This window comes from Budorcas taxicolor, chromosome X (assembly GCF_023091745.1).
Source record: "Budorcas taxicolor isolate Tak-1 chromosome X, Takin1.1, whole genome shotgun sequence".
Taxonomy (NCBI): domain Eukaryota; kingdom Metazoa; phylum Chordata; class Mammalia; order Artiodactyla; family Bovidae; genus Budorcas; species Budorcas taxicolor.
The window spans coordinates 62,508,709-62,535,321 of NC_068935.1; the positions used below are offsets into that span (position 1 = coordinate 62,508,709).

At 53.2% G+C, this 26,613-nt stretch overlaps 1 protein-coding gene across 1 annotated transcript; it reads right to left on the reverse strand.

Moving 5' to 3' along the window:
- Positions 1 to 436: 436 nt before the first annotated feature.
- On the reverse strand, positions 437 to 26,613 carry PDZD4 (PDZ domain containing 4). The gene is made up of 8 exons (XM_052663435.1): positions 26,554 to 26,613; positions 5,070 to 5,323; positions 4,021 to 4,111; positions 3,490 to 3,588; positions 3,016 to 3,078; positions 2,492 to 2,593; positions 2,195 to 2,305; positions 437 to 2,002 (listed from the first exon to the last, which is right to left on the reverse strand). Exons 1-8 carry the CDS (start codon positions 26,611 to 26,613, stop codon positions 437 to 439), a joined length of 2,346 nt encoding a protein of 781 aa, XP_052519395.1.

Consider the following 26,613-nt stretch of genomic DNA (forward strand, 5'->3'; position numbering starts at 1 on the left):
AAGGGAAAGAGCCACAAAAAATCAGGGTTGCCTCTGTCTACAAATAATGGACATTCTCTTGTGCTTAGGACAGTCTTCTTTGCCTCTCCTTTTCAGCAGACTTCCCTGTCCCCAAGTAGCCACTCTATAGGGAAGTACATGTGTGTGTGCATACATGTGCCTGGGTTCATGTCTCACACACACACACACACACACACACACCCCTTACGGCTGAAGGGAGGCAGATACAGGTCTGTCCCCAGGCCAACTGTGGATGTGGTCACTCTCCTTGGGGAGAAGGAAGTTGCTGATGAGGAGAGGCATCCCTTCTCTGCGGGGGCTTCTGTCTGGGTAGCAAAGTCCCACGCTCACACAGACACAGGCTAGATGCTAAGCGAGGGCGGGAGACAGGGATCTGGCCAGGTCGCTAGACCGCGCCCGGGAGCACAGAGGGTGCTCACACGGTGGTGACCGAGAGCAGAGGGTTGTAGACCCGCTTGCCGTCAGCTGAACGCGTGCCATGGGCCAGCATCTCCTGGATGGTGATCCAGTTGTCCAGGATCTTCTTGTTTCGTTTCTTCATGGTCTTGCGGTGGCTCAGGGCGATGATGTTGAGCTCGGCCTTGCTGTCTCCGTTCTGCTGCTCCCGCAGGCACTCCAGCCGGCTCTGCATCATGAACTCACGCCGCTTCCGCTGCTCCCGGGCCCGGATCAGGTGCTGCTTCCGCTCTTCCTTGCTCCAGTAGCGGCCCATCTTCATCTCGCTCACCGCATCATCATCGGTGGTCATGCCACTGCGCTCCTCGCGGATCTTCAGGGCCCGGGCTTTCAGGAGGCGGTCGCGCACCGGTCGCTTGGCCACGTAGCGGGTCCCATCGCTGCGCACCTTGACCTTCCACTCCATGCGGGGCGCTTCGGGGGCCACAGCCGCGGCCCCCCCACCCACCCGGGGGCCAGCGGCCACACTCAAGGGGCCGGGGCCCAGATCTTCAAGGCCGCGTGGGGCAGCCAGCTGCAGGCAGCTGTGGTAGTGCTCGCCCTCCTGGCCTGGGCTGCGGTGGCGCCGCGACAGGTAGGGGCTGCCTTCAGGGCCCACACGCTCCAGGGCCACCCCTGTCTTGGGGCCGTGGCGGATCCGCTCTTCAGCCGAGTGCTGTCTCCGGCCCACGTTGGGATCCCGGGAGAGGGATCGGAACTTGGCAGGGCTCCCCGGGGGAGGAGGGGCAGCGGCCTTGGGCTGGGCGACGCCAGGGGCTCCTGAGGGGGTCCGGTTGAGGTTGGAGTTGCCCGCCGCTGCGGCTGCCCGCCGCAGGGGGCTCTCAGGCAGGGGCTCGGCCAGTAGTGGGGTGCTGCGGCAGCTCTCACCCGTGTTGTAGGCGCTGGTGCTGTCCTTGTCTGACTTCTCCGGCAGCTCGGAGATGTCAGACAGCTCGTGCTTCTTGGGCTCGCCAGCCGCCAGGTCGTACAGGCTCTCCTCCTCCAGCAGCCAGGCCTTCATGCAGCGCTCCCGCAGCTGCTGCATCTTCTGCGCCCGCAAGATGTTGCGGCACTTGAACTCCAGGTGCCGCAGCTCCTCCTCCAGCACTGCCAGCTCATGGCCGGCACTCTCGTTGCGGTTGACATCCAGGGCACCGTGGCTGGCCGCAGCCCGGGGGAAAGGCAGGCCCAGTGGGTTGCCATTCTCCAGGTGACATTTGATCTCCAACAGCTCACGGTAGCGCTCGTACTCCTCGTCCGTGAGGCCTGGCACGTCACCGCTGCCCAGCCCCGCGCCCTCGGCCAGCAGGGAGTCCATGCTAAAGTGGAAGTCACGGCTCTGTAGGGCATCCCCTTGCAGGCCAAATTTGCGCAAGGGCCCAGGTGTGTTGGCAGTGCTCAGGGGCTCGTCCCCCAGCAGGTCGTGCTCGGAGCTCTCCTCATTGCGGGTGCTCTCGTCTGTCCGGCCCACCCCACTGTCCAGCTCCTGGCTGTTGTGCAGGCCTGGGCCTGCCTCGGGGGCCCCTTTTTCCTCTTCGTGTCCAAGCTGGGGCAGCAAGAGGAGTCCCGCTCAGTGAGGGCCCCATCGGGTGGGAGGGTGGGGTTGGGGGGGATGTCACCAGGGGGTGGGGATTACAAGGGCTTCTTTAGGGTCTGCTCCATCTCCTACAACCCCCCCCAACCCCCTCCTCCTTCTGCCCTCCGGCACCCGCTTCCCCACCCGGCCCCCCTTCCTCACCTGCTGGGCCGGGGGGGATTTCAGCTTCCTCGCCCGCAGGTCGTCCTCATTCTCAGAGCCAAAGTCATCCAGGAAGTCGTCCCGGTCGCTGTCCTTCCAGCGCTTTGCCAGCTGCAGAGACAGGCCTGTGCTGTCCCCATGGCCTCAAGGACCACCCCAGAGCCCCCCCCTTTCATCAGAGGCCAGAGAGGGCAATGGGCCCTGGAATCACACCCCCCCACCCCCCATCAGTGCTAGAAAGCCTGAACCCTAACCCAGGGTCAGGGGCCCAGGACACCTGAGTGAGCACACACCCACCTGGCTCTCGGGCCGGGCCACCAGCAGAGAGATGTTGGTGTTCTCCTCCTGACTTAGGATGGCCACCGCTTCCTCCCGATTCTGGACATCCACGCCGTTTATCTGCAGCAGGCCAGGGACCATCAGCGGAGATCCCGGGGCTGGCTCAGGAGCAGGCCCCAGTTGAGCTACAGGGGTCCCCCTCCCCCAGAGCTGCAAAGCAAGTGCCCTGGGCCAGGACGGGCTCTTGGAGTCTGGCAAGATAGAGGCAAGTGGAATATGCCATGGACAGAGACCGCCTGGCCCACCCAAGAGCACGTGTGCTCAGAGACACACGTGGAGTGGGAGACCTGCTCACGTCGGGGGCACAGAGGGACAGGCTAACAAGGGACCTGCCATGCCAACAGGTCCCATGGGCACACAGGAGCCAGGGGCGTGGTTGTACAGCAGGGAGGTGAGTCCTAGCCTGGTTTCAGGCACGGGGGTGGGGGGTTGCCCGGCCTCAGGCTAGGCTTTGAGTGGGAGAGCCTGTCCCCCAACCTCACCTGGATGATACGGTCTCCCTCACGGATCCGGCCATCTTTGGCTGCAATGCTGTTGGGATTCACCTGCAAGGCACGAGCATCAGTGGGGCCTTGGCCCCCTCCACTAAGGTGCCCATTTGGTAGGAAGGGGCAGTCTTGCCTCGGGGCAACCCCACAAGCAAACAGGGGGCTGACTTTCTGAGCACAGCAGACAGGTGAGGAGAAGGATCCCTGTGATTGCTGGGAAGGGCTCTTTCACTACAAGCCCGGGGCCTGTGGGGAGGACCAGCTGACTGCACACACACACGGAAGCCATGGGCTGCCCTGGCCTCACTGACCGGCAGCCTCCCTGTGGTGCTAAGCGGGCTCCTCCTGGCCAGCCTTAGAGCCCCAGGGGGCCCTGGGCCCTCCTGGGTGCTGCTGCACAGTGAGGCTGCTGCACAGGGAGGCTGTGTGGAGCCCTCAAGAAGACCCCTGCCCCTCCCAGCTTCATACCTCTCCCACGTAGATGCCCAGGTCCTCCTCCTCATCTGTGCGGTAGCAGACCATCAGGCCCAGCTTGTCCCGGTGGCTACTTTTATACAGCTCTACCTCCTGCAGTGGGGGATGAAGAAACAGACAATGAGAAGCCACGGGGAGGTCGGGGGGTGGGAGGGGGCAGCCTCAGCTCAGCCCTGACCCCAGGACTGTGTCACATCAGTCTGGCTCCCAAGGCTCTCTCTTACCATCCCAAACAGCACGCAGGTCCCGTGGTCTCCCCTACCCCAGGAAACACCCAGGACACACACACACAGAGGACACATGGGACTCATGGGATAGACACAGGCATGAGACACAGACTCAGCAACACAGACCAAGCAAGGGATCTCACGTGTGCCCTCCCCGACTCAGCCCAACTTGGCCCTTGGGCCCGAGTTAAAAGCCACGCACAGGACAGGACTGTGAGGTCTGGCCACCTGGGGGCAGCGCGACCAAGGCCCGAGCTGGGCGGCCAACAGCTATCCCAGGGCTGGCCGCCCGTCTCACCTCGTACTCCAGCTCATCCATCCGGTCTGCCTCCTGCGGGCCGCCCTCCATGAACTCCGCTGGGTCATAATACTCATGACTGATGGGGGGGCTGCCCAGGAGAAGCGGGGCATCAGGTGGCAGCCCAGCTACCTCTTCCATACCCCTCCTCCTGTGCTACACGCACCCAGGCAGAGACCAGGAATATGTCTTGAACAGGATTGCGAGGTCATCTGCACCGAGGACCCAGGCGTGCCTAAGCTCTCCTCACCCTGCCCTGGACCATCCTGTCCTGACCCCCAGCTCGATGCCTCTCACCATGCCAGTCATCAGGTGCCCCTCTCAGCTGGCACTGGACCCACTCACGCAGTGCCCCCAAGAGTTATCCAGGCCCTGGAGGATGGCTGGGCAGCGGAGCAAGACCCAGCCTCCATTCAGAGGCAGCCCTCCTGGCCCCGAGGCTAAGCCTGGCCACTGCCATCCCTGGGTCTGCCTCTCTGCAGAGGAGGGGACCACAGGACCACCTCCCTGCTGCCCGGAAGACTCTAGTGAGACGAGTCAGCGCTCACATGGTCATGAGCCATCAAGCCCGGAGGAGAGGCCCTTCTTCCAAGCGGGCCAAAGAATAAAGTCGAAGGGATGGAGGAAGCTGAAAGCAGGAAGAGGAATGGAACAGACAAAGATGCAAGAAGATTCGAGGGGTGATGCTGGCAGAGAAGAGAGAAAGGAGGAGGAATATCTGAGGACCCCAACCTTCTGGCAACAAGGTTCCAGGATGATCCTCCCATTGTAGATACAATGGGGAGCCTGCATGTCAGACCCCCCAGGCCCAAAACCAGCTGGCCTCCAGCCAGAGGCCAGAAGCCCAGAGATTCCTGAGCCCTGGGGTGTAACAGTCAGTTCTGCAGGCCAAGGAGCCTGCTTTCTGCCATAGAGGGCACCCAGTCGGGGTTTCCCCGCCATGCCCAGAGCTGCAACAACATAGCAGCTCTGGGTAGCCTGGGATGGCCACCCGGGGTGGCGTGCCCTCTCTGGAGGCAGGGCCCAGGGCCCTCCTGAGGGCGACTCACAGCTCAGACGGGACGAACGGCTCCAGGATGACCATGGGCGGGGTGGGTGGGCGCAGCTTGCCCAGTGCCATAATATGCTCGAAGGTGATGTCCGTCTGAGTGCCACTGTCCACCAGCTGCAAGTCGTGGCAGGAGCCATCCCCCCGGAGGCGGGGACTGCGTCTCAGCACCTGGATCACCAGGGGCTCCTTGGAGGCACGCAGGGCCTCCAGGGTCTGCTCCTGAGACAGCTTGGAGAGCTCCTTCCCGTTCACCTGTGGCAGAGACATGCCCCGGTGAGGATGTGCCGGGGCCCTGCTGACCCCGGCCCCCTCCACCACCGCACTGAGCCATCTAGGGATGGCAGGGCCACACCTCGAGGGCTGGGGAGCCTCGCCTAGAGTCCTACTGGGCCACCCTCCTGCTCCTTCGAGCATCCGAGTTGGGAGGGAGACCTTGACTGCCTTCTGCAACAGAAGTCAGTCCACAAACGGGTTCAGATGCCAGGGCCATGAAGAGCAAAAAGGCTTGAAGGACTGGATCTCCATCCTCAAGGCAGCCAAGGCTTGCCACAGAGAAAAGGATGCCACACACCCGAGCCCAAGATAGGGGCTGAGGAAGTTGCCCTGATAAGACCACGGTTTTCCCAGTCTTCAATTGTGACAGTGTTCCCCCAAGTTGGGCATCTCCAGGAATGAGGGTTTTCACCAAGATGGCCAGTATAGTTGCAAAATCGTGGTTTCAGGGCTGTCAAGAACAGCCCAGCCCCTGAGTGTCGTTCCAGGAAAGTACAGAGTCCTAAGGACCCCTGGACAGCCAGTGGCTCCTCTGAGTCATGGAACCCAGATAGTCATCTTGTAGCTACCTGGGTATGTCCTTTGTAGACAGCAATTTCAGGAAATTTTTCCCTCTCTCCCCAATCTTTCCATAGTCGGGAAAGATTTTTTAATCAGGTTCGTCTAATTATCAAATAAATAATTTTACTGTAGAACATTTGAAAAAGACTTAATCCTAAAGAAGAAAACAGAAATCACCCACCATCTCAGGGATCTAAAAGCTGTGATTGTTGGCATATCTCCTCCTTGGTCATTTCCCACTTTGTGACTACAGGCAGCCTATGCATGGACCATCCACTCTGTGTTGGTTTGGTCTATAACTAGTGGTTCTCAATCAGAAAGAAGGTTGCAGAGACACCTTTTATTTGTACATTCTGTACCTGTTATCTATGTATGTCTTTGTATAATCTAGGCGGTGATAGAGAACATTTCCAGAAGAGGAATTATTGGATCAAAGAGTATCAAGGAAACAGATATTAGTTGTAGAATGTGATCAGCACAGCCCTAGAGGATCAAGAGAGCCAGGGAGGTTGCAGTTATAAATGGAGGAGGGAAGGGAGGTGCGTGGGAGAAAAGGACCAGCTGCTGTGTACGTGAGGGGGTGTGTGAAGGCCGGTCTGGCTAAGGCTGGGGGCCAAGGGAATGGGCAGACTGGCCTTGAAGCCCTTAGCATAACGAAAAGGGTCAGGGAATGTTTGAGGCATCCATTAATGCACATCCAGTATCGACCTCTCAATGGTACAAGCGTACAACTAAATGAATTATCTTAAAAACAAAGGCCATGAATCCTCCAAACTCATGGCTTTCTAACTACTATATTTTCCAGTTATCTAGCCCCTTAGGGTTCCTTCAGTCTAGTGTGTCTGGAAGGACACACCACAGGATGGTGGGTGGCTGTGCGTCTCTTCCCAACCCAGAGATCGGTGATGCCGGGGTGGTGGTCATGGTGGGAATATTCATACCACGGAAATCGACAAACACTCCCAACCAGGGCTTTTCGGAACATTAACTGATGCCCCATTGCCCTTAAGTCCAGAAGGGGACGTGTGGAGCTGTTGCGCTCAGGACTTTCGGAAGGAGGCGTATTTCACATTTTCATGGTGTGCAGTGGGATGCTCAGGTGACGCTGAGAAACAAGGATGTACTTCTCCCTGGAAAAGATACCCAGCCACAGCTTTGCCATGGAAACCGGGTCCAGGCAGTGGGAGGAGAGAGCGGGGTGGGCTGGGATGTCAAGAGAGGGATGGGCACACACACGCAGATCCAGGCCACCCCTGTGACAACCCTGCAGCCATCCGATCCTTGACCCATGTGGTACTGGGCAGAAGCAGAGCTCTGGGTGCAGAGGCTTAGAATTCTGGGGCTGCTCCTGCCACGAGTGCCTGGGGCGCCTTCAACCTCCTCTCCTCCTCAGCCATCCTGTTGAGCCCCCAGAGCTAATAAAGGGCAGGAACAGGGCAGGACAAGTAAGATGTGAGCCCCTCCCGGGGAGGGTGAGGGCTACGGACAAGATGGCGACATTCAGGACAAGGATCAAAGGGGTATTCTGCGCTTCTCATGCTCCCTCATCCTTCAGCCATGAAGAAGAAGAGAAAGGTGTGTGCACGGGCCAAGCCACCATTCAAATGTCCCTGCTCCTGTCTGGACAGGTGTGAACCGAAGCCAGCCCATCAGAGTCCCCCACAAGGTAAGATCACAGTCTACACCCGCCAGAGGCACGCCCCACCTCCTTGGCTGGCTGCCACTGCTCCAAACCCACACCAAGCTAATTCGAAATGGACCCAAGTCCTAAATGGACTGAGCTTTAAAACTAGCTTGGACGAGTGAGAAAAGTGGTTTTATGGTGCTGACATAGAGAAGCCATTTTTTCTTTTTCTTTTGGCCAGGCCTCACGACCTGTGGAATGTTAGTTCCCTGACCAGGGATCAGACCAGGGACTGAATGTGGGCCATGGCAGCGAAAGTACCCAGGCCTAACCACCAGACAGCAAGGGAATCGCCTGAAAATAAAACATGGGCGAACAAGAATGGAAAAAGGTATCACTCTGACTGTGTTACACTATAAGACTTCTGGATAACAAAAGACATCATAAATACAGTTAGGACAGGCACAGAACGGACACCAGATTATCCAGAATAAAGAACTCCTACAGAACAATGCCAACAAAGGTCCGTCTAGTCAAGGCTATGGTTTTTCCAGGAGTCGTGTATGGATGTGAGAGTCGGACTATAAAGAAAGCTGAGTGCTGAAGAGTGGATGCTTTTGAACTGTGGTGTTGGAGAAGACTCTTGAGAGTCCCTTGGACTGCAAGATCCAAGCAGTCAATCCTAAAGGAAATCAGTCCTGAATATTCATTGGAAGGACTGATGTTGAAGCTGAAACTCCAAAACTTTGGCCACTTGATGCAAAGAGCTGACTCATTTGAAAAGACCCTGATGCTGGGGAAGATTGAAGGTGGGAGAAGGGGATGACAGAGGATGAGATGGTTAGATTGGTATCACTGACTTGATGGACATGAGTTTGGGTAAACTCCAGGAGCTGGTGATGGACAGGAAGGCCTGGCGTGCTACAGTCCATGGGATCACAGAGAGTCAGACATGACTGAGCGACTGGACTGAACTGAACTGAACTAAACAGGACACTGGAAAAATCCAGAACTCAATAGGGAAGCAGGGATTCTAGGAAACGGGATCCTGAACCCTTTTGAGGAGGGTTGAGGAGATGCCCCTTCAGGATACTGGGATGTAAATGCCAGAAAGAGTGCAGATCTGCCATTGGTAGAATGGATCCAAAAATTGTGGTATATTTGTACATGTGGTTTGTGGCAATACACATGCTTATGAACATCACAGATAGGAGAAAATGTACCTCTGGGTGACAAACCTGAAACCCCCTGGACAGGGGAGGGGAGGGATGGGTCAGGGATGGGAAGAACACTAAGACCCACAAGGCCCACGTCGAGGTTGGATGGCACTACACACGCAATACTCGAGAAACAATCCAGAACACATCCACGTGGATGGACAGCTGCCATCACCTATTAGGATGTGGAAGGGGTGAGACTTGGGGCGCAGAGGTTTCTGGCCCAGGTGTTGTGTCCTGGGTGAATCCTTTAGCCTCCCCCATTTCCTCATCTGTCAGGTGGATGTCTCTTAATGCCCGTTTTCCAGGACCAGCCAAAAAGCACTCAGAGCAGAACGTGGCACGACTATCCATTCACCCAGACATGCCCACCACGGTTGGTATCTCCAGCTGGTGAGGGGCAGGGAACAGAGTATATATAGTAGGGGCTGGGGGTGTGTGGATGGTGGGTACCCCTGGGATGGGGGGAGAAGGTGGGGCTTTGGCTGAATTGGAGGGGATTCCGGGGTGGCAGCTGTGGACAGGGTGGAGATGGTCTTGGCACTCCAGCCAAGCTTTTTCATTTGCTGGGCCCCTGTGGCGCCTTCTCTCCCTCCAACGCCCTTCTTTCTTGCTTCACAGACACCTACATTCACTTAAGGCGAAATGCCCCGGTATGTCCCTTCCAAGCCCAAGAGTCACGCCAGGCCTGGCAACCACCCCCTCCCAGGGAGAATGCCAAGCAGACGGTTTCAGGGTGACTCGCCTTTCATCAGGTTCTGGAGGCTACCCGTGGGCCTTGCCTCCCAGCGTGGGATGTCAAAGGCTCAGGGTGCGTGTCAGCGGGCCCAAGGACCGATGGCACAACCCTGGCTGAGGAGAAGTGCTCCAAGTGGCCCTCAGCGCTGTACCCGTGTCTGTCTCCCAGGCAGAGCTGGGGCACCCGGCTCCTGCTTAGACCCAGAAGCAATCCCCAGTCGGGGGCGCTCTGTGTGGGCCTGAGCTGTTTCACCCCCGAACACAAGATGGTTAACTTGCTGGAGGAATCTTGATAACTACAAAGAACCTTGCTAATGTTCATCATATCCTTTTATCCAGTATATTTCTTATAAATAATAGATCCTAAAATGATCAGAATTTATATTACATGAATGATAAGGATATTCAGAACAGAGCAGCATTCATTATTTTCTATATTGTGCGAAAATACAGCAAACGTCAAATTTACCATTTTAACCATTTCAGGTGTACAACTCAGTGGCATTTCATGCCTCTGAACGGTCATGTAACCGTCACATCTATTTAATTCCAGGACGTTTTCAGCCCCTAAAAGGAGACCCCCCTACCCATTCTCTCCAAATTCACCCCGCCCTGGCACTCACCAATCCTTCTTTCTTGCAACTGCCTCTAGACATTTCCTAAGTGGAATTCTAGAACAGGTGGTCCAGTATGTCTGGCAGTTTTCCACAAAATGTTTTCTAGGTCCGCCCATATGACAGCAGACATCAGTACTTCATTTCTTTTATGGGTAATATTGCAACCTGTTCCAGAAAACTGCACTGAGTGAATAAATCGGTCATCCCTCAACACACGTTGGTTTCTATATTTTGGCAACTGTGAATCACACTACAGTGAACATTTGTCTCCAAGGGTTCAAGACCCTGTTTGCAAATATTTGGGGCCATATGGTCATTCTATATTTAATGTATGGAGGTACCAGCATTATTTCTAATGCCAAAAACTTTACAGTAGTCTTTAGTACAAGTATCTGCCTCATGGAAATGTACAGCTGCCCTACCAGAGTTTTCTAACAAGCGTTTCTCAAAAAAGATACAAAATGACACATGAATTCTGATGACTATCATGTAAAATGTATGTTTAAGGTAAAAGACTGCAAAGTAATATATAGAAACATTGTTCCAGGGAAATGAAGATCTGAGAATTTGCTTTCTTCCCAACTTTATATACCATGGCTAAATTGTTTTTTGAAAAACTGTTCATGGACTTCAAAAAGATAGCATTGCTGGACAAGTCTCATAATAAACTATCAAGCACCTGCTGGGAGAGCTCAGTGTGAGCCCAGTTTCGAGAGCTGATGGGGTACAGGTGGGAAGGGAGGTATGAGCCCACAGGCGCATCGTAGTGCCACAAGTATGCAGCTTGGAGAGTGAACGGGGCTGTGAAAACTATTTGGAATGGGCGCGCCTGATATATATATATTCATTGGTACCTGCGTCAGTATTATTACACAATCCTTTCTTTAAAGACTAGAAGGAAATTCATGAAAATGGAAGAATGTCAGCGTTGGGGCTTTCCTCATAGCTCAGTTGGTAAAGAATCTGCCTGCACTGCGGGAGACCTGGGTTTGATCCCTGGGTCGGGAAGATCCCCTGGAGAAGGGAAAGGCTACCCGCTCCAGTGTTCTTGGGCTTCCCTGGTGGCTCAGCTGGTAAAGAATCTGCCTGCAAGGTGGGAGACCTGGGTTGGATCCCTAGGTTAGGAAGATCCCCAGGAGAAGGGAAAGGCTACCCACTCCAGTATTCTGGCCTGGAGAATTCCATGGACTGTATAGTCCATGGGGTCACAAAGAGTGGGACACAACTGAGCGACTCTCCCAGCAGTGGCTGGTTATCTCTGGAAGCTAGTATTTCTAGGTGACTTTCGTCCTTTGTTCTTTATATCATTTTCTCCCGTAAACATTACTTGGCTACCTAGAGAAAACAGACAAGAACAATCTAGCCTGTGCCCTGCTCTGAGTTTTTTCCTGAGGCCCCAGGCCCCTGGGCAGCCCTGGCCCAGGGCAGGGGGAGGGGTGCAGCCTTTGTGCTCAGGCCCCTTGGGAGCAGTGGTGATGAAGTCACATCAGACTTCACATCCAGATCTGAGCTGGGGAAGGGCAGGGGAGGCACGCTCTTGCCCAGGTGTCCCTAAAACAGAAGGGGCAGCTCCCAGGACCTTGGATCCCCTGAGTGGATCGCAGTGCCCACCCCAGGGAACACCAGGAAGCTGGTTCTGGAAAGCTTGAGAAGGGCCTTGTCATGGGGCTGTCAATTAGTCTCAGGCCTAGGGCAGGACTGAGCAGGCTCCCTCCCACCCTCCATTTATTTCCCCCATGTGCACCCCACCACCGGCTCTAGGGCTGCATTTGCAGAAGGGGTTTTCTGTGGGTGGCCAAGAAATGGGCCCTGAGCTCCCCCAGCCCCATGTCTGTGCCCCGGGGTGGGGGCACACTGACCCACGAGGCACCAGTCAGAGAGGGGGGAGAAGACAGCAGGCCCCCAAGTCTGCCTTCAGAGGGGGGCCCTGCCTACCCCAGCCCCTCAAAGTAAGCCAGACCCTGGGGTGGGACCCCTCTGACAACCAGAGGGCAGGTGCCTGTGGCAGCTGGGAAAGCGGTGAGGGTGGGAGGAACAGGGGAGAGGAGACGCAGTTGGCATAAAGCTGGCGCAGGGACTGGCCCAACCCAAGCTCCAAAGGCTAAGTGGGAGGCAGTCATGGTGGGCAGGGGAATACCCTTCTAACAATCCAGGGAGTTGGGGAGATTAGCAAGGAAGGGGAGGTCTCCCCTCACCCCCCGGTTCAGGCATCAGAGGCTGAACCAGGGGAGAGAGTCTGGGTGCCTGGGTCACTGCCCACCGCTCCTGCACTGAGTGGGGTCCCAGGGGGTGAGGACAAGGATTCCAGGCACAAGGTCCTGCTGTGCTGTCTCCACAGGGCTTCTCCAGGAATCAGAGGGAATAGAAGGAGGGTGGTAAGGGAGGGCATGAAGCTGCAGGAATGTCAATGGAGAACAGTGGATGTGGAAAACTCTCTAGAGCTGCCATACAATCCAGCGTAACCACAAGAATGGAAAACAGGCACCCTAACAAAAGCTTGTACACAAATGTTCATATCAGCACTATTTTTTTGTTTTTTGGCCTCGTGGCACAGCTTGTGGGGATCTTAGTTCCATGACTAGGGATTGAACCTGGGCCCCAGCAGTGAAAGCGCTGAGTCCTAACCACTGCAATGCTAGGGAAATTCCCAGCAGCATTTTTCTAAATAGGCAGAATTTGGAAGCCTCCTCCATGTCCACCAGCAGATGGATAAGCATAATGGGGGAACATCCACCCGGCAGATCATTCCACCATATAAAGGAGCTAAGTCCTGATACATGCTAATAATACAACATGGATGAATACAGCCCAGCAGCCCAGCCAAGTGAGAGAAGGCAGGCACAGAAGGCCACATGCTGATGATTCCAGAATAGGCAAACCCATCGGGACAGAAAGTCAAGGAGTGCAAAGAGAGAGTGGGGAGAGCCTGCATAATGGTAGGAAGTTCCCTTTGGGAGTGACCACCATGTTCTGGAACTAGGTGGTGGTGACAATGACATCACATTGAAAGTACTCAAATGTCACTAATGGGAAACTTTATGACATACATCGTTGCCCACAATAAAAAATTAAAACTGCTCCCTGAACCCACAGAGACCACAGGCACCCTCACGGAGATGCGGGTCACTGGTAAAGACGCAGAGGTGGGGGAGAGGTAGGACTTGGGGAACTGGTTTTACTCAATGCAGATCATTTTTTAAAAAATAAGTTTTTTAATTTGTTAATTTTTGGCTGTGCTGGGTCTTTGTTGTTGTGAGGGCTTTTCTCCAGTTGCAGCAAGCCAGTGCTACTCTCGAATTGCCGTGCACAGGCTTCTCATTGAGGTGGCTTCTCTTGGCACATGGGCTCAGTTGCTGCACAGCATGTGGGATTTTCCCGGACCAGGGCTTGAACCACGACTCCTGCACTGGCAGGCAGATTCTTCACCACTGAGCCCCCAGGGAAGCCCCAATGCAAATCTTGATCTCTGCTTTGAAGTTCCTAAGACTTGCAGATATCCCCTACTCCACCTACATGCATCTCCAACCAAGCCACCAAACCAAGTGTCATATGACCATTGTTGTTGAATTCAAGTAGGGATTGACTGTTGACTTAAAATGCTGAAGTAAAGTCACTCAGTCATGTCCGATTCTTTGCGACCCCATGGACTGTAGCCTACCAGGCTCCTCTGTCCATGGGATTTTCCAGGCAAGAGTACTGGAGTGGATGGCCATTTCCTTCTCCAGGAGATCTTCCTGACTCAGGGATCGAACCCAGGTCTCCTGCATTGTAGGCAGACACTTTACCATCTGAGCTACCAGGGAAGTGTATAAATGCTGAGATGGAGGTATATAAGCCAGGGATTGAGTGTAGGCAGAGATAAGAGGCCCAAGGAGGACCCAAAGGCACCTTGACATTGAGCAGTTGCAGAGAGAGATACAGAGCTTAGTCACCCAGAGAGAAGGAAAGTGAAGAAGGGAAGCTGGGCAAGACAGTGTACCAAGGAGGGGAGGTTGGATGGGATCAGGATGCAGAAGGACCCTCTAGGTTGGTTAAAAGAGGGCAGTCGGGGAGGGGGGCGCCCAGCCGGCCTGTATAGACTCAGCCTTTGGGAGCTTTTGCAGAGAATGGGGTGGAAGGGGCTTGAGGGTGTGGGAGAGCGCTAGGTTTGCTTTCTACCAGGACAGATGCATGAGAGCATTTGAATGCTTGTTGGGAAAGGTAGGTTCAGAAGACGAAAATTTTTTCAATGCCAAAAAACAGTGAGGGACAGACCTGGAAAAGGTAGGGAGTATATGGGGGGGCGGGAATCGAGGGAAACACGTGGTGGGGGGCAGGGGGCAAGAGGGAGGCAAATGGCGGTGGAGCAGCAGAAGGGACATCGGTTTCCGGTGGGACATGGTGGGGATATGAGGGCAACGAGAGGACACAGGAGCAAGGGGTCAGGGAACAGCAACGCAGATAGCTCGGCGACGCAGTCGGGATCAAGCAGGGGCCCGATCAGCTAAGCCGGAGGCACTGCCCCACCCTCCGCCCGCGGCGAGGCGGTGGCGGCCCGGGACGGGGCGGGGCCGAGGCGGCAGAGGGCGGGGCCCGGGCGCGCTCGCCCCGCCCCCCGGGCACCGAGCCGCAGACAAAGAGCGCGCCGCTGCGGCGACGCGAGCGAGGCTGGGCCGCCTAGCCGGCCCGGTCCCCCGCGCTCAGGCCGGGTCTCTCCCGCGCTTCGCGGCCCGATCGACCGCCCCTACCCCTCCGGTCCCCCGCCCCCGCCCCCAGCCTTGGTGGTTCTCCGGCCCGGCTCTAGGGGGCTGGGGGCTTCAGGTGGAAGGCCCTCAGCATCCGTCCCAGATGCTCTGATTTGAGAATCTCTGAGCCGGGCGAAGAGGGTAGTCAGAGAAAAGAGCCCTGGCCCGGATGACTGGGGGTCCCACAGGCCCCGCGGGCCCCTGGAAGGTCTGGGGAACGCCCCTTTCAACCAGGGTCAGGAGAGGAGGAGGAGGTTGACGCCATAATTCGAGGGGCGCCCACGGCTGGATTGCCTGTCCCAACCCCACTCTGCAGATTAGGGAAACCGAGGCCAGGCAGAACAGAAACCAAAGTTAGCCTCTGCCCTGGCGCCCAGTCCCACCGGCTAGCTCAGCTCTGCTGTCGCCAGTGTCCAGGAACACCTTGGATGCAACTGGGTGTCTGGCTCCGCGGGACCCAGAAAGGAGATGCCCAGAGCAGTGCAGGCTCTTTTCAGGGGCCCAGAAAGAAGTCCTCATTCATGCCTTCCCATCTCTGGAGCTGGAAAATTGTCAACTCACAGGGCCATCAGCACATCTGTCCATGGCATCTGCCCAGGGACGTCTGCATGCCGCTTACTCAGATCCAACGCACCTGCTCCCTCCTGTCTCAACACACACATTCCCAAGCAAAAAGCTGCACCAAGCTTCCCCTCCTGGGAAATCGACACCCTAATGTGCTCAGGGATTGAACACTGACACAATCATCTCTCCAATTATACTGTTAATGCTCTTATAACCTTTTTTTTCCCCCAGATCCAGGACCCAATCAAGGATCACACACCTGGTTCTTAGTTCCCTGAAAGTGAAAGCGTTAGTCACTCAGTTCAGTTCAGTTCACTCAGTGTGTCTGACACTTTGAGATCCCATGGACTGCAATACACCAAGCCTCCCTGTCCATCAACAACGCTCAAACTCATGTCCATCAAGTCAGTGATGCCATCCAACCATCTCATCCTCTGTCATCCCTCTCCTCCTGCCTGCAATCTTCCCCAGCATCAGGGTCTTTTCCAATGAGTCAGGTCCTCACATCAGGTGGCCAAACTATTGGAGTTTCAGCTTCAGCATCAGTCCTTCCAGTGAATATTCAGGGTTGATTTCCTTTACTGGTTTGATCTCCTTGCTGTCCAGCGAACTCTTGAGTCTTTTCCAGCACCACAGTTCAAAAGCACCAATTCTTCAGTGTCCTCAGCCTTCTTTATAGCATCAGTCCTTCCAATAAATATTCAGCACTGATTTCCTTTAGGATGGACTGGTTTGATCTCCTTGCAGTCCAAGGGACTCTCAAGAGTCTTCTCCAACACCACAGTTCAAAATCGTCTCTCACTGTTTTCCATTGTTTCCCCATCTATTTGCCATGAAGTGACGGGATCGATACGATGATTTTTGTTTTTTGAATGTTGAGTTTTAAGCCAGCTTTTTCACTCACCTTTCACTTTCATCAAGAGGCTCTTTAGCTCTTTGCTTTCTGCCATAGGGTGGTGTCATCTGCATATCTGAGGTTATTGATATTTCTCCCGGCAATCTTGATTCCAGCTTGGCTTCATCCAGCCCAGCATTTCTCATGATGAACTCTGCATGTTAAATAAGCAGGGTGACAATATACAGCCTTGTCATACTCCTTTCCCAATTTGGAACCAGTGCGTTGTTCCATGTCCAGTTCTAACTGTTCCTTCTTCACCTGCATACAGATTTCTCAGGAGGCAGGTAAGGTGGTCTGGTATTCCCATCTCTTGAAGAATTTTCCACAGTTTGTTGTGATCCACACAGTCAAAGGCTTTAGAGTAGTCAATGAAGCAGAAATAGATGCTTTTCTGGACCTCTCTTGGCTTTTCTATGATCCAACAGATGTTGGCAATTTGTTCTCTGGTTCCTCTGCCTTTTCTAAATCCAGCTGAACATCTGGAAGTTCATGGTTCAAATACTGTTGAGGCCTCGCTTGGAGAATTTTGAACATTACTTTGCTAATGTGTGAGACAAGTGCAATTGTGCAGTAGTTTGAACATTCTTTGACATTGCTTTTCTTTGGGATTGGAATGAACAATGGAATAGTTCTGTGGCCACTGCTGAGTGTTCCAAATTTGCTGGCATGTTGAGTGCAACACTTTCACAGCATCATCTTTTAGGATTTGAAATAGCTCAGCTAGAATTCCACCACCTCCATTAGCTTTGTTCTTAATGATGCTTCTTAAGGCCCACTTGACTTCTCACTCCAGGATGTCTGGCTCTAAGTGAGTGAAGTGAAGTTGCTCAGTCATGTCCAACTCTTTGCAACCCCATAGACTGCAGCATGCCAGGCTCCTCTGTCCGTGGGATTTTCCAGGCAATAGTACTGGAGTGGATTGCCATTTCCTTCTCCAGGGGATCTTCCCAACCCAGGGCTTGAACCCAGGTCTCCCGCATTGTAGACAGACGCTTTACCCTCTGAGCCACCAAGGAAGTCTGTAAGTGAGTGATCTCACCATTGTGGTTATCTGGGTCATTAAGATCTTTTTTGTATAGTTCTTCTATGTATTCTTGCCACCTCTTCTTAATATCTTCTGCTTCTATTAGGTCCTTCCCTCATACCTCAGTTGGTAAAGAATCCGCCTGCAAGGCAGGAGACTGGTTCGATGCCAGGGTCAGGAAGATCTGCTGGAGAAGGGATAGGCTACCCACTCCAGCATTCTTGGGCTTCCCTTGTGGCTCAACTGGTAAAGAATCTGCCTGCAATGCAGGAGACCTGGGTTCAATCCCTGGGTTGGGACAATCCCTTAGAGAAGGGAAAGGCTACCCACTCCAGTATTCTGGCCTGAAGAATTCCACAGAGTCATGGAATTCCATATAGCCATGGGGTCACAAAGAGTCAGACACACTGAGCAACTTTCACTTTCCACTTTCTGTTAGGTCCATACCATGTCTATCTTTTATTGTGCCCATCTTTGCATGAAATTTTTCCTTAGTATCTCTAATTTTCATAGAGATTTCTAGTCTTTCCCATTCTATTGTTTTCCTCTATTTCTTTGCATTGATCACCAAGGAAGGCTTTCTTAGCTCTCCTTGCTATTCTTTGGAACTCTGCATTCAGGTGGTTATATCTTTCCTTTTCTCCTTTGCCATTTGCTTCTCTTCTTTTCTCAGCTATTTGTAAGGCCTTCTCAAACAACCATTTTGCCTTTTTGCATTTCTTTTTCTTGGGGATGGTTTTGATCATTGCCTCCTGTACGTTACAAACCTCCGTCCATAGTTCTTCAGACACTCTATCTATCAGATCTAATCCCTTGAATCTATTTGTCACTTCCTCTTCCACTGCTCAATTGTGTCTGACTCTTTGCCACCCCATGAACTGTAGCCCGTCAAGCTCCTCTGTCCATGGGATTTTCCAAACAAGAATACTGGAGCGGGTTGCCATGCCTTTCTTCAAGGGATCGTCCTGACCCAGTGATCAAACCCATGTCTCTTATGTCTCCTGCCCTGGCAGGTAGGTTCTTTTACCACTAGGGACACCTGGGAAGTCTCTTAGGTCTCCAGTCTCCTGTAATCTACAACAACCCATGCACTGAAAAATAACTTTCATGACACTGACCTCTTGGAAGAGTCCAGGGCACTGGCCTCATAGCAAGTCCCAGGGTCTGGATTCGCCTCCTTTCTTGCTGGTTAGATTCAGCTTAGGCCTTCTGAGGAGAGCGGCCACCCAGGGAAGGCTGTGTCCCTCCCCATGCAGTGTGAGGGAAGCTCAGTTTGATCACTCAGTCTCTCCCTGGTAAAGCTGCCTTCTCCCTTCCTAATGCACAAGTCATCTGGGTGATATATTGAGACCCAAGGACTCTTTTCCTCAACAACTTTCATCTCATGGTTTGACCACCCAAGGATGCTCCCCAGCTGGATCAGTTCAACTGGATGAATTGCACTGGTGGCTGCAAAATGCCTTCATTTGTTAGAATTCTAGCAGAGAAACAGCACTACATGCCAACATGTGACTGACCCAGTTGAGGCTGCCTGGACAAGCTATACCATCCACCCCTAAAACTCTACCCACCCTTTCTACCCAGGGGCAGGACTGGAGAGAATGAAGCACGCAGGAAGCCTTCATCTCAACGGATCCTTTAGTATTGGGATGGTTTGTGTGTCTGGGTTCCCATGTGAGCTACCTGTGGGTTATTGGTAAGGATGTGGGTGACGTGAAGAGGCTCAGTTTAGCTGCACGTAGCCTGGAAGAGCAGATTATGTCCCTTGGGGGCCCCACATGGACAATCATCCCTGGAAATTGATTTGATAGATATGAGCTGAGGCCTCCTCCCTTTTATTTGTAATAAACTCACTTGCTAGGTGATACTGATGGAATTTGTGGGTTCACGGATTGATCCAAAGTCCCGCTCGAGGTCCTCACTGCTCAGAGTGTAGGCTAAGACCAGCAGCACGGATATCCATCCCCTGGGAGCATGTGAGTAATCCCAGGCTCCACCCTGGACCTGCTGAAGCAGATTCTGCATTTTAACAAGGGCCTCAGGGTAGTTGTGCTGGCCCAGAGCGCCCCTTTGAGGAACTGGAACTTGCAGGCACCTGGAAGGGATTCAGACCACAGGCAAGGGCTTCACAGGGTCTCTCCTCCCCCCAAGCCCTCCCCAAAGGGTGGGTGGTGCCCAGCCAGGGGCAAGCTGAAATCTGACCCAGCAGCCCTGAACCTCCTGCCTTTCTAGGGATGAGCAGGCCTCTCAGACACCTCTCAAGCCCTGCCTGGAGAGAGGCTGGGAGTGAAGGATGCCCCACTGAAGCCACGATGGACAAGCAAAGCAAAGCACTTCTTAAGGTCATCCTTGGTTGTGTGCTCACAGCTTCCCAGGCACCCGTGGATGACAAAGGAAAACCTCCTCCCACCTATGTACCTCTGGGCTAACCTGGTTGGCCCAAAGGCAAAGGCCATGTCTTGCAGTAATCCAAATAATATTCTTCATAAAGACTGAAATATTCTTTTCATTCAAATGAAGCCTTCCTCAGTGATCAATGCAAAATGAAAATATTCCCTTTATTTCCAGCTCTGAACCCCAGCTTCTCGGTCTTTCTTCTTTCGGCATGGCTCATGTGCAGAAGGACTCTGTACCTCCATCTCAGTATCTGTCCAGTGCGTGATTCATCTCATTCGTTCTACTTCACAACTCAAGGCCCGTCTGGTTTTGTACCCCACCCTGTGGGATCTTAGTTCCGGGACCAGACTGGTCCCGAACACACTGCCTTGGAAGGCGGAGTCTTAACTGCCGGGAGGGCCAGGTAAGTCCCTCCCCCTTCTTTCCTGTTAGGAAAACTCTCACAATAATATCAGACATTCTTCTGTCACTGGACATTGTGATAGGTCCATGAGGAAGGCCTTCTCCATCCACTTTCCACTCCATAGTGCCTGATCAGATGTCCACAACCCCTTGCCCACCCAGATGAGATTCCAGGGGACCAAATGCCCTGCTGATTTCTCAATGGCAGTGATGCCAGGAGGCAGGCCCTCTGTATTCCCATGTGGCACATGTAGAAGCTGAGGAACTGAGTCAGGGAGCCATTCAGTACCTCCACACATTATATTCCCTGGAAGGGGCCCTGAAGGAGAAGGTAAGAAAGACTTACTTGGCCCTACCAGAGGCCCCTGCTGAGCTAAGTGCTCCCAAGTGCTTTTGGTAAGAGAAGTGCTTTTGGTAAGTGTATGTGTTTTTGTTCAGTTGCTAAGTCGTGTCTGACTTTCGACCCTATGGACTGCAGCCTGCCAGGCTTATCTGTCCTCTACTATCTCCTGGAGTTGGCTCAAACTCATGTTAAATTGAGTCAGTGATGCCATCCAGCCATCTCATCCTCTGCCGCCCCCTTCTCCTTTTGCCTTGTTTTTAAAGCTTTACCGGAGTATAATTGCCATATGATCAGCTGCACGTATTTAGAGCATACAGTTTGAAAAGTTTTTATATCAGGGGTATGTGTACATCTGTAAAGTCATCGCCACAACCAACAGAGTGACCATCTCCATCATACCCAAAAGGGTCCTCCCACCCCTTCCACCATCCCTGCAAATACTGACCTGCCTGCCCCTCACCTGCTTTTTGTTTGTTTGTTTTTGAGGCCAGCTTGCAGCATCTCAGTCCCCTGACCAGGGACTGAACCTGGGCCACTGCAGTCAAAGCTCCAAATCCTAACCACTAGGCCTTCCCTTGGAAAAGGCAATGGCACCCCACTCCAGTACTCTTGCCTGGAAAATCCCATGGATGGAGGAGCCTGGTAGGCTGCAGTCCATGGGGTCGCACAGAGTCGGACACGACTGAAGCGACTTAGCAGCAGCAGCAGCAGGTCTTCCCTACTGGCTGCAATGTATGAAACCCAGGTTCAATTCCTGGGTCAGGAAGATCCCCTGGAGAAGGAGATGGCAACCCACTCCCAGTATTCTTACCTGGAGGATTCCATGGACAGAAGACCTTGCCGGGGCTGCAGTCCATGGGGTGTCAAAGAGTCAGATACAACTGAGTGACGTAACACTTTCCCTTTCAGGCCACCAGGGCCCCCCCACATTATCACCATCTGCTTTCTGTCACTATAGTTTGCCTTTCTAGAATTTTCTATCAATGGCTCAGACAGATCCAGGACAAGGGGTCATGGTGTCAGACAGAGAGAAGGACACAGGCCCAGCAAGCAGGGACACCAGGAATGGCTCTTGAAGGCGCTTTGGTGTCTCAGTGTACGGTGACCAGACTATCGTCCTTTCTACCCTTTGTGACCTGGCTTCTTCCTCTTCCTAACAACCTGCACGACCCAGCCCCCCACTAAGGGTCATTTCCAGATTTTCCAAGCTCTCCCTATGCCCCCAGGCCCCCAGCATCCACAGTTGGTTAAATATCATTGGAAGACAAGACTGAGACAACAGAAATGGAACTGGGGTTCTGACAGGCTGCACTTCTGACATACCTGTGATAGACCACATCAGAAGAACCCAGGGCCAAAAACCACAGGATCATCTCAGTGGCTACAGAAAAACCATTCAACAAAATCTAACAACCCTCCATGATAAAAACACTCAAACTAGGAATAGAAGGGAATTTCTTCCACCTGGTAAAGAACATCTATGACAAACCCGCAGCTAACTTCATACTCATGGGACAAAGACTGGAAGCCTCCCCACTTAGATTAGGAACAACGCAAGAATGCCCACTGGCCACTTCCATTCAACATTACACTGGAGGTGCTAGCCAGAGCAAGTAGGCAAGAAAAAGAAAGGCAAGAGACGGGACTTCCTTGGCCATCCAGTGGTTAAGACTCGGTGCTTCCACTCCACAGGGTAGGGGTTCGATCCCTAGTTAATCCAGGAACCGCAAGGCTCCACCAAAAAAAGAAATGAAAGGCATACAGACTGGAAAGGAAGGAAAGCTATCTCTACTTATATATAGGAAATCCTGAGGAATCCACTCAAAACAACTCTTCCGGCTAATAAATGGATTTAATAAGGTTGCAAGATACATGACCAATACAAAAAACTGAATTGTATTTCTACACAGTGGTGATAAGAAAAATGAAAACGAAATTAAGAAAACAACTCTTACAATAACATCATAAAGAATAAAGTATTCAGGAATACATTTAACGGAAGTACAAAACATTGGCAAAAGTAATTGAAAACCTGGGGAATTCCCCAGTGGTCCAGTGGTTTGGACTCTGTGCTTTCACTGCCAAGGGCCCAGGTTCAATCCCTAGTCAGGGAACTAAGATTTCACAAGTGGGATAAAAAGACATCCCATGTTCATGGGTAATACTCCCCCAAATTCAATGTAATACTCAATACAATTTCAATATCTATTCAATGCAATATTCAATATGAACTCAACCCAATTCCTACAAAATCACAGCTGGCTTTTCAGAAAGTGACAAACTGATTCGAAAATTCATATGGAAATTCAGGTGACCCGGAACAGACACAACAATCTTGAAGAGTACAAAGTTGGAAGACCCACACTTCAAAATTTATTTACAAAGCTCTAGTAAAAGCTGTGGTGAAGGCATAAAGATAGACATTTCTCCAGAAAAGATAAGCAAATACTCAATAGTACAGGAAGGATACTCATCAGGAAATGCATTTGAAAAGCATTTAGCATAATAGGTTGGCTCTAATCTAAAACGTGTGTTGGAGAGGCTGTGAAGAAATTAGGATCCTCTTACACTGCTGGTGAGAATGTAAAATGTAAAATGATGTAGGCTTTGTGGAAAAGAGTTCAGCAGTTCTCAAAATAATAACCATAATTACCATATGATCCAGCAAATGCATTTCTGGGTATTTACCCGAAAGAATTGCAAGCAGGGACTCAAACAGGTATTTGTACACTCATGTGCACAGGATGACTGTTCACACTAGCCAAAAGGTGGCAATAAGTCAGATGTCCATCACTGGATGATGATAAATATTATGTGGTATATAGCCACACAATGGAATATTATTGAGTAATAAAAAGAAATTTTGAACCGAGAACATGCTACAATGTGGAAGAACCTTAAAAACATGATAAAAAAGCTGGACAACAAAAGATCAGGTATCATACAGTTCCTAAAATGACTCTGGTTCCATTGAAATGAAATGTCTGGAACAAGCAAGTCCATAAAGACAAGTAGACTAGTGGTTGCCAGAGCCTAGGAGCTACTGGCACGAATGCGGTCGTGACTGCTAATGGGTTTAATGTTTCTTTTTAAAGTGATGAAAATGGTCTGGAATTGGTGATGGTTGCACAATTCTGAATATACTAAAAACCACTCAACTGTACATGTTGCAAGGGTATGTGGATTATACATCAATATAGCTCTGTATGTGTGCATTTTTTTTTTAATACCTGTGAATCATCTGGAGAAAAGGGTCTGAAATCAAGGCTAGAATAGAGACTTGAGACTTCTTAACCTGGGAGTCAGAGGCCACTGGGGACCTAGGAAAGAGCTTCAGGGCATAAGGAAGCCACATGGCAAGTGGTGTAAGTGTCTGTGCGTGTCTGGGCTGCGCTGTGTCCTGGGGGGGTTCCTTATTTTGATAAGATGCTGGGGCCACAGGAACGTATGGACAAGCCGTGGAGAAGCATCTCTGAAACTGGGAAGCACCAGAATTTAAGTGGTGGGTAAGCAGAGGTCCTGGAAGCTGGTCTTCTGGACAAAAACTTTCTTCCCTCTGAAAAGAGGTTCAAGCCAGGAGAAGCTCCCTGATAGCTCATCTGGGATAGCTAATTGCTTTCCCTCCTCTCTAGATTTTTTACAATTCAAATTCTCTTTGATTTTCCTTTGAAAGGACAGTTTCTTTTCTAAAAAAATGCACCCATACTGTGTAACACAGGGCACTCCACTCTGTACTCTGTAATGATCTATATGGAAATAGAATCTAAAAAAAAGTAGACGTAAGTATAAATAATTCACAATAATATAAATCAACTATAGCGCAGTAAAAATTAAAAGATCAATGTAAAGATGTAAAAGGTAAAAATCAAACCACAACCAGTCTCCGATTCTGTCCAAACTTCTGTGGGAGCTTTAAAAGAGATCAACGTCCCCAGGGCCTGGTCGGTGAGGGCTGGCAAAGACTAGGAAAGGAAAAAGACCCATCTCCTGGGGGAGCTGGTCACTTAGGGCTTGGGGGTCTCCCTCCAGGAGAAAACCCTGGCCCAGGATTTCCCTGTCCAGGTTCACCTCAAGCCTTCCTCCAACAGGGAGCCTCCCTGAAGGCCGACCCAGCCAGATCTGAGGACACCCACTCCTGCCCTGGGGAATCCAGAAGATCACAGCAGCATCCTCTCCCAAGCTTGGCTGGCTCAACTCAGGCCTGCAGCGTGGGGCAGGTTGCCTTCCACTTTCCACACATCCCCATGGGGTTGGCCCTTAATGAAGTGCTACTACCATCAAGAGCCAACTCAAGAGCTTTGGATTTGCTTGCCGTTTGATGGAATGATTGCAAGAAAAGGCAACCGTGAAGATGGGATGGCATGGCCTCATCGACCCACCACCTACCCCCCCCAACTTCCCTCCCCTCAGCCTTGGTGCAGACCACTGGGATTCCACAGGACCGACTGGTCTAGTGACCCCAACCTGGGTCATCCCCCAACCCGATTGCATCAGGAGGAAATAGAAATAACCAGACCAAAATTTCCAAACAGCTGGAAAGAGAGATGAAACCAAGCACGGGGCTGGGGTTGTGGGGTGGGGGGGCGACCCGTGGGATTCCACCCTACGGCCTCCTCTAGTGATCCCAACCTGGGTCATTCTCGAACCCGATCGCAGGAGGGGAAATGGTAATAGCCAAGCCAAGATTTCCAAACACCTGGAAGGACAGATGAAACTAACCACGGGGCTGTGTAGGGGGGAGGCGGGGCGGGTAGGGGGGGCTGAAGCAGAAAGAAGGCGGAGAGCCACGAGCCGGGAAAGCAGAAGGCCTGCGCGTCCACAGAGACCGGCCTGGGACAGGCGGGGAGGAGAGCCACCAGGCTGGTCCGCGTCCGGCCCGCCGCCAGCTTCTACCCCGGTGGGCCCAAGGACCTACACTCCCACCACACACTCAGCGCTCCGGCGTCCTCCCCCGTCTCCCCCGCGCCACCGCCAATGCCTGCAGGTTCCCCGACTTTTCTAAGGAGACCGCCTTCTCCCAGCCAGCACCTCTTCGACCTGCACGTGCGCCCGGTCCGGACCAACAAACCCAGAGTAGAAACGTATACCTGGGTGCGCCCGGTCTGCCCCTGGGTCCAGATCCTCCCCCACCTCTGACCTTGAACTCCCTCCACAGAGCCCGGGGGACGTCTCAGACCAAGCCATCCAGGACACGTCTCTAGACGGTTCTCAGGGCTCACAGAGAAAGTACACACAGACGGGGTGGCAGGAGTCTCCGCGCACACACAGACGGGGCACAAGCACGCACTCACGAATTCACGCCACGCACAGGCAAAGGAGCACGGCTCCGGGTCCGAGAGCGCGACCTGGAGTCTCTCATCTCTCTGGGCGTCGAGCACTGCCCGGTCCACACACCCACCCACCGCCCAAAGGCCCTGCGGGGCACAGGGCGGGCCGGGAACCGACGGCCGCGGGCTGCCCTTCTAGCAAACCCGGCGACGGCCGCTCACCCGAGGCCCCGAAGGCCTGGGAGCCCACCGTTGGCTTGGGCAGGGCCGGAGCGGAGAGGGGTTGCTGGGGGAGGTACCTGATCGCGCCGGCTGGGCGTCGGCGGGGTCCTGGGGCCCCGGTACCCCTGGCCCAAGGGGACCGCGATTTGCCCCCGCCTCCCGGCGCTCCGTGAGTGCCCACCTCCCTTCCCCAGCCCCGGGGCTAGCGGGGCCAGCGAGATCAGGGAAACACAGGCCGTTGCTATGCAACCCCCGTCCCGCGCCGGCGCCGGCGGCAACGCGTTGCCCGGCTCCGGGTTCCGGGGTGCTCGCGCAGAGGACCCGGGCTCAGCCCAACTTCCCGACCCAGACCGATTGGGATCCAGGGCTCGCCTCGCAATCAATCGAGCGCCTCAGGGATGCGTCCCATACCCCGATCTCCACGCAGGGACTCCCATCCGCCCCCACATCTGTGCCTGGTTCCCACGGACACCAACACCCACCGCCCCAGAGACGGAGGACGAAAATGCTTCCGTAACCTTCTCCACTCCGGGCCCTCCGGCCCCTCCATCGGGCCCTCCCCCCCAGGTGACGCTCCCCCGCCCCTCGCCCCCGCGGCCGGGCAGCCCTACCTGCAGCATCACTTTGTACTGCTCCTCCGGCTTCTGGACCACGCACATATTACATCCCAT

Bases quoted from the DNA above. Each gene is read 5' to 3' on its own strand.
- PDZD4 (XM_052663435.1), bottom strand. From the start codon at position 26,613: ATGGGATGTAATATGTGCGTGGTCCAGAAGCCGGAGGAGCAGTACAAA. The intron at 4,112-5,069 runs GTGAGTCGCCCT...TCTCCTGGGCAG, and splicing joins CCGTTCGTCCCGTCTGAGCT to CCCCCCCATCAGTCATGAGT. The intron at 3,079-3,489 runs GTATGAAGCTGG...CGTGCCTTGCAG, and splicing joins TGGGCATCTACGTGGGAGAG to GTGAATCCCAACAGCATTGC.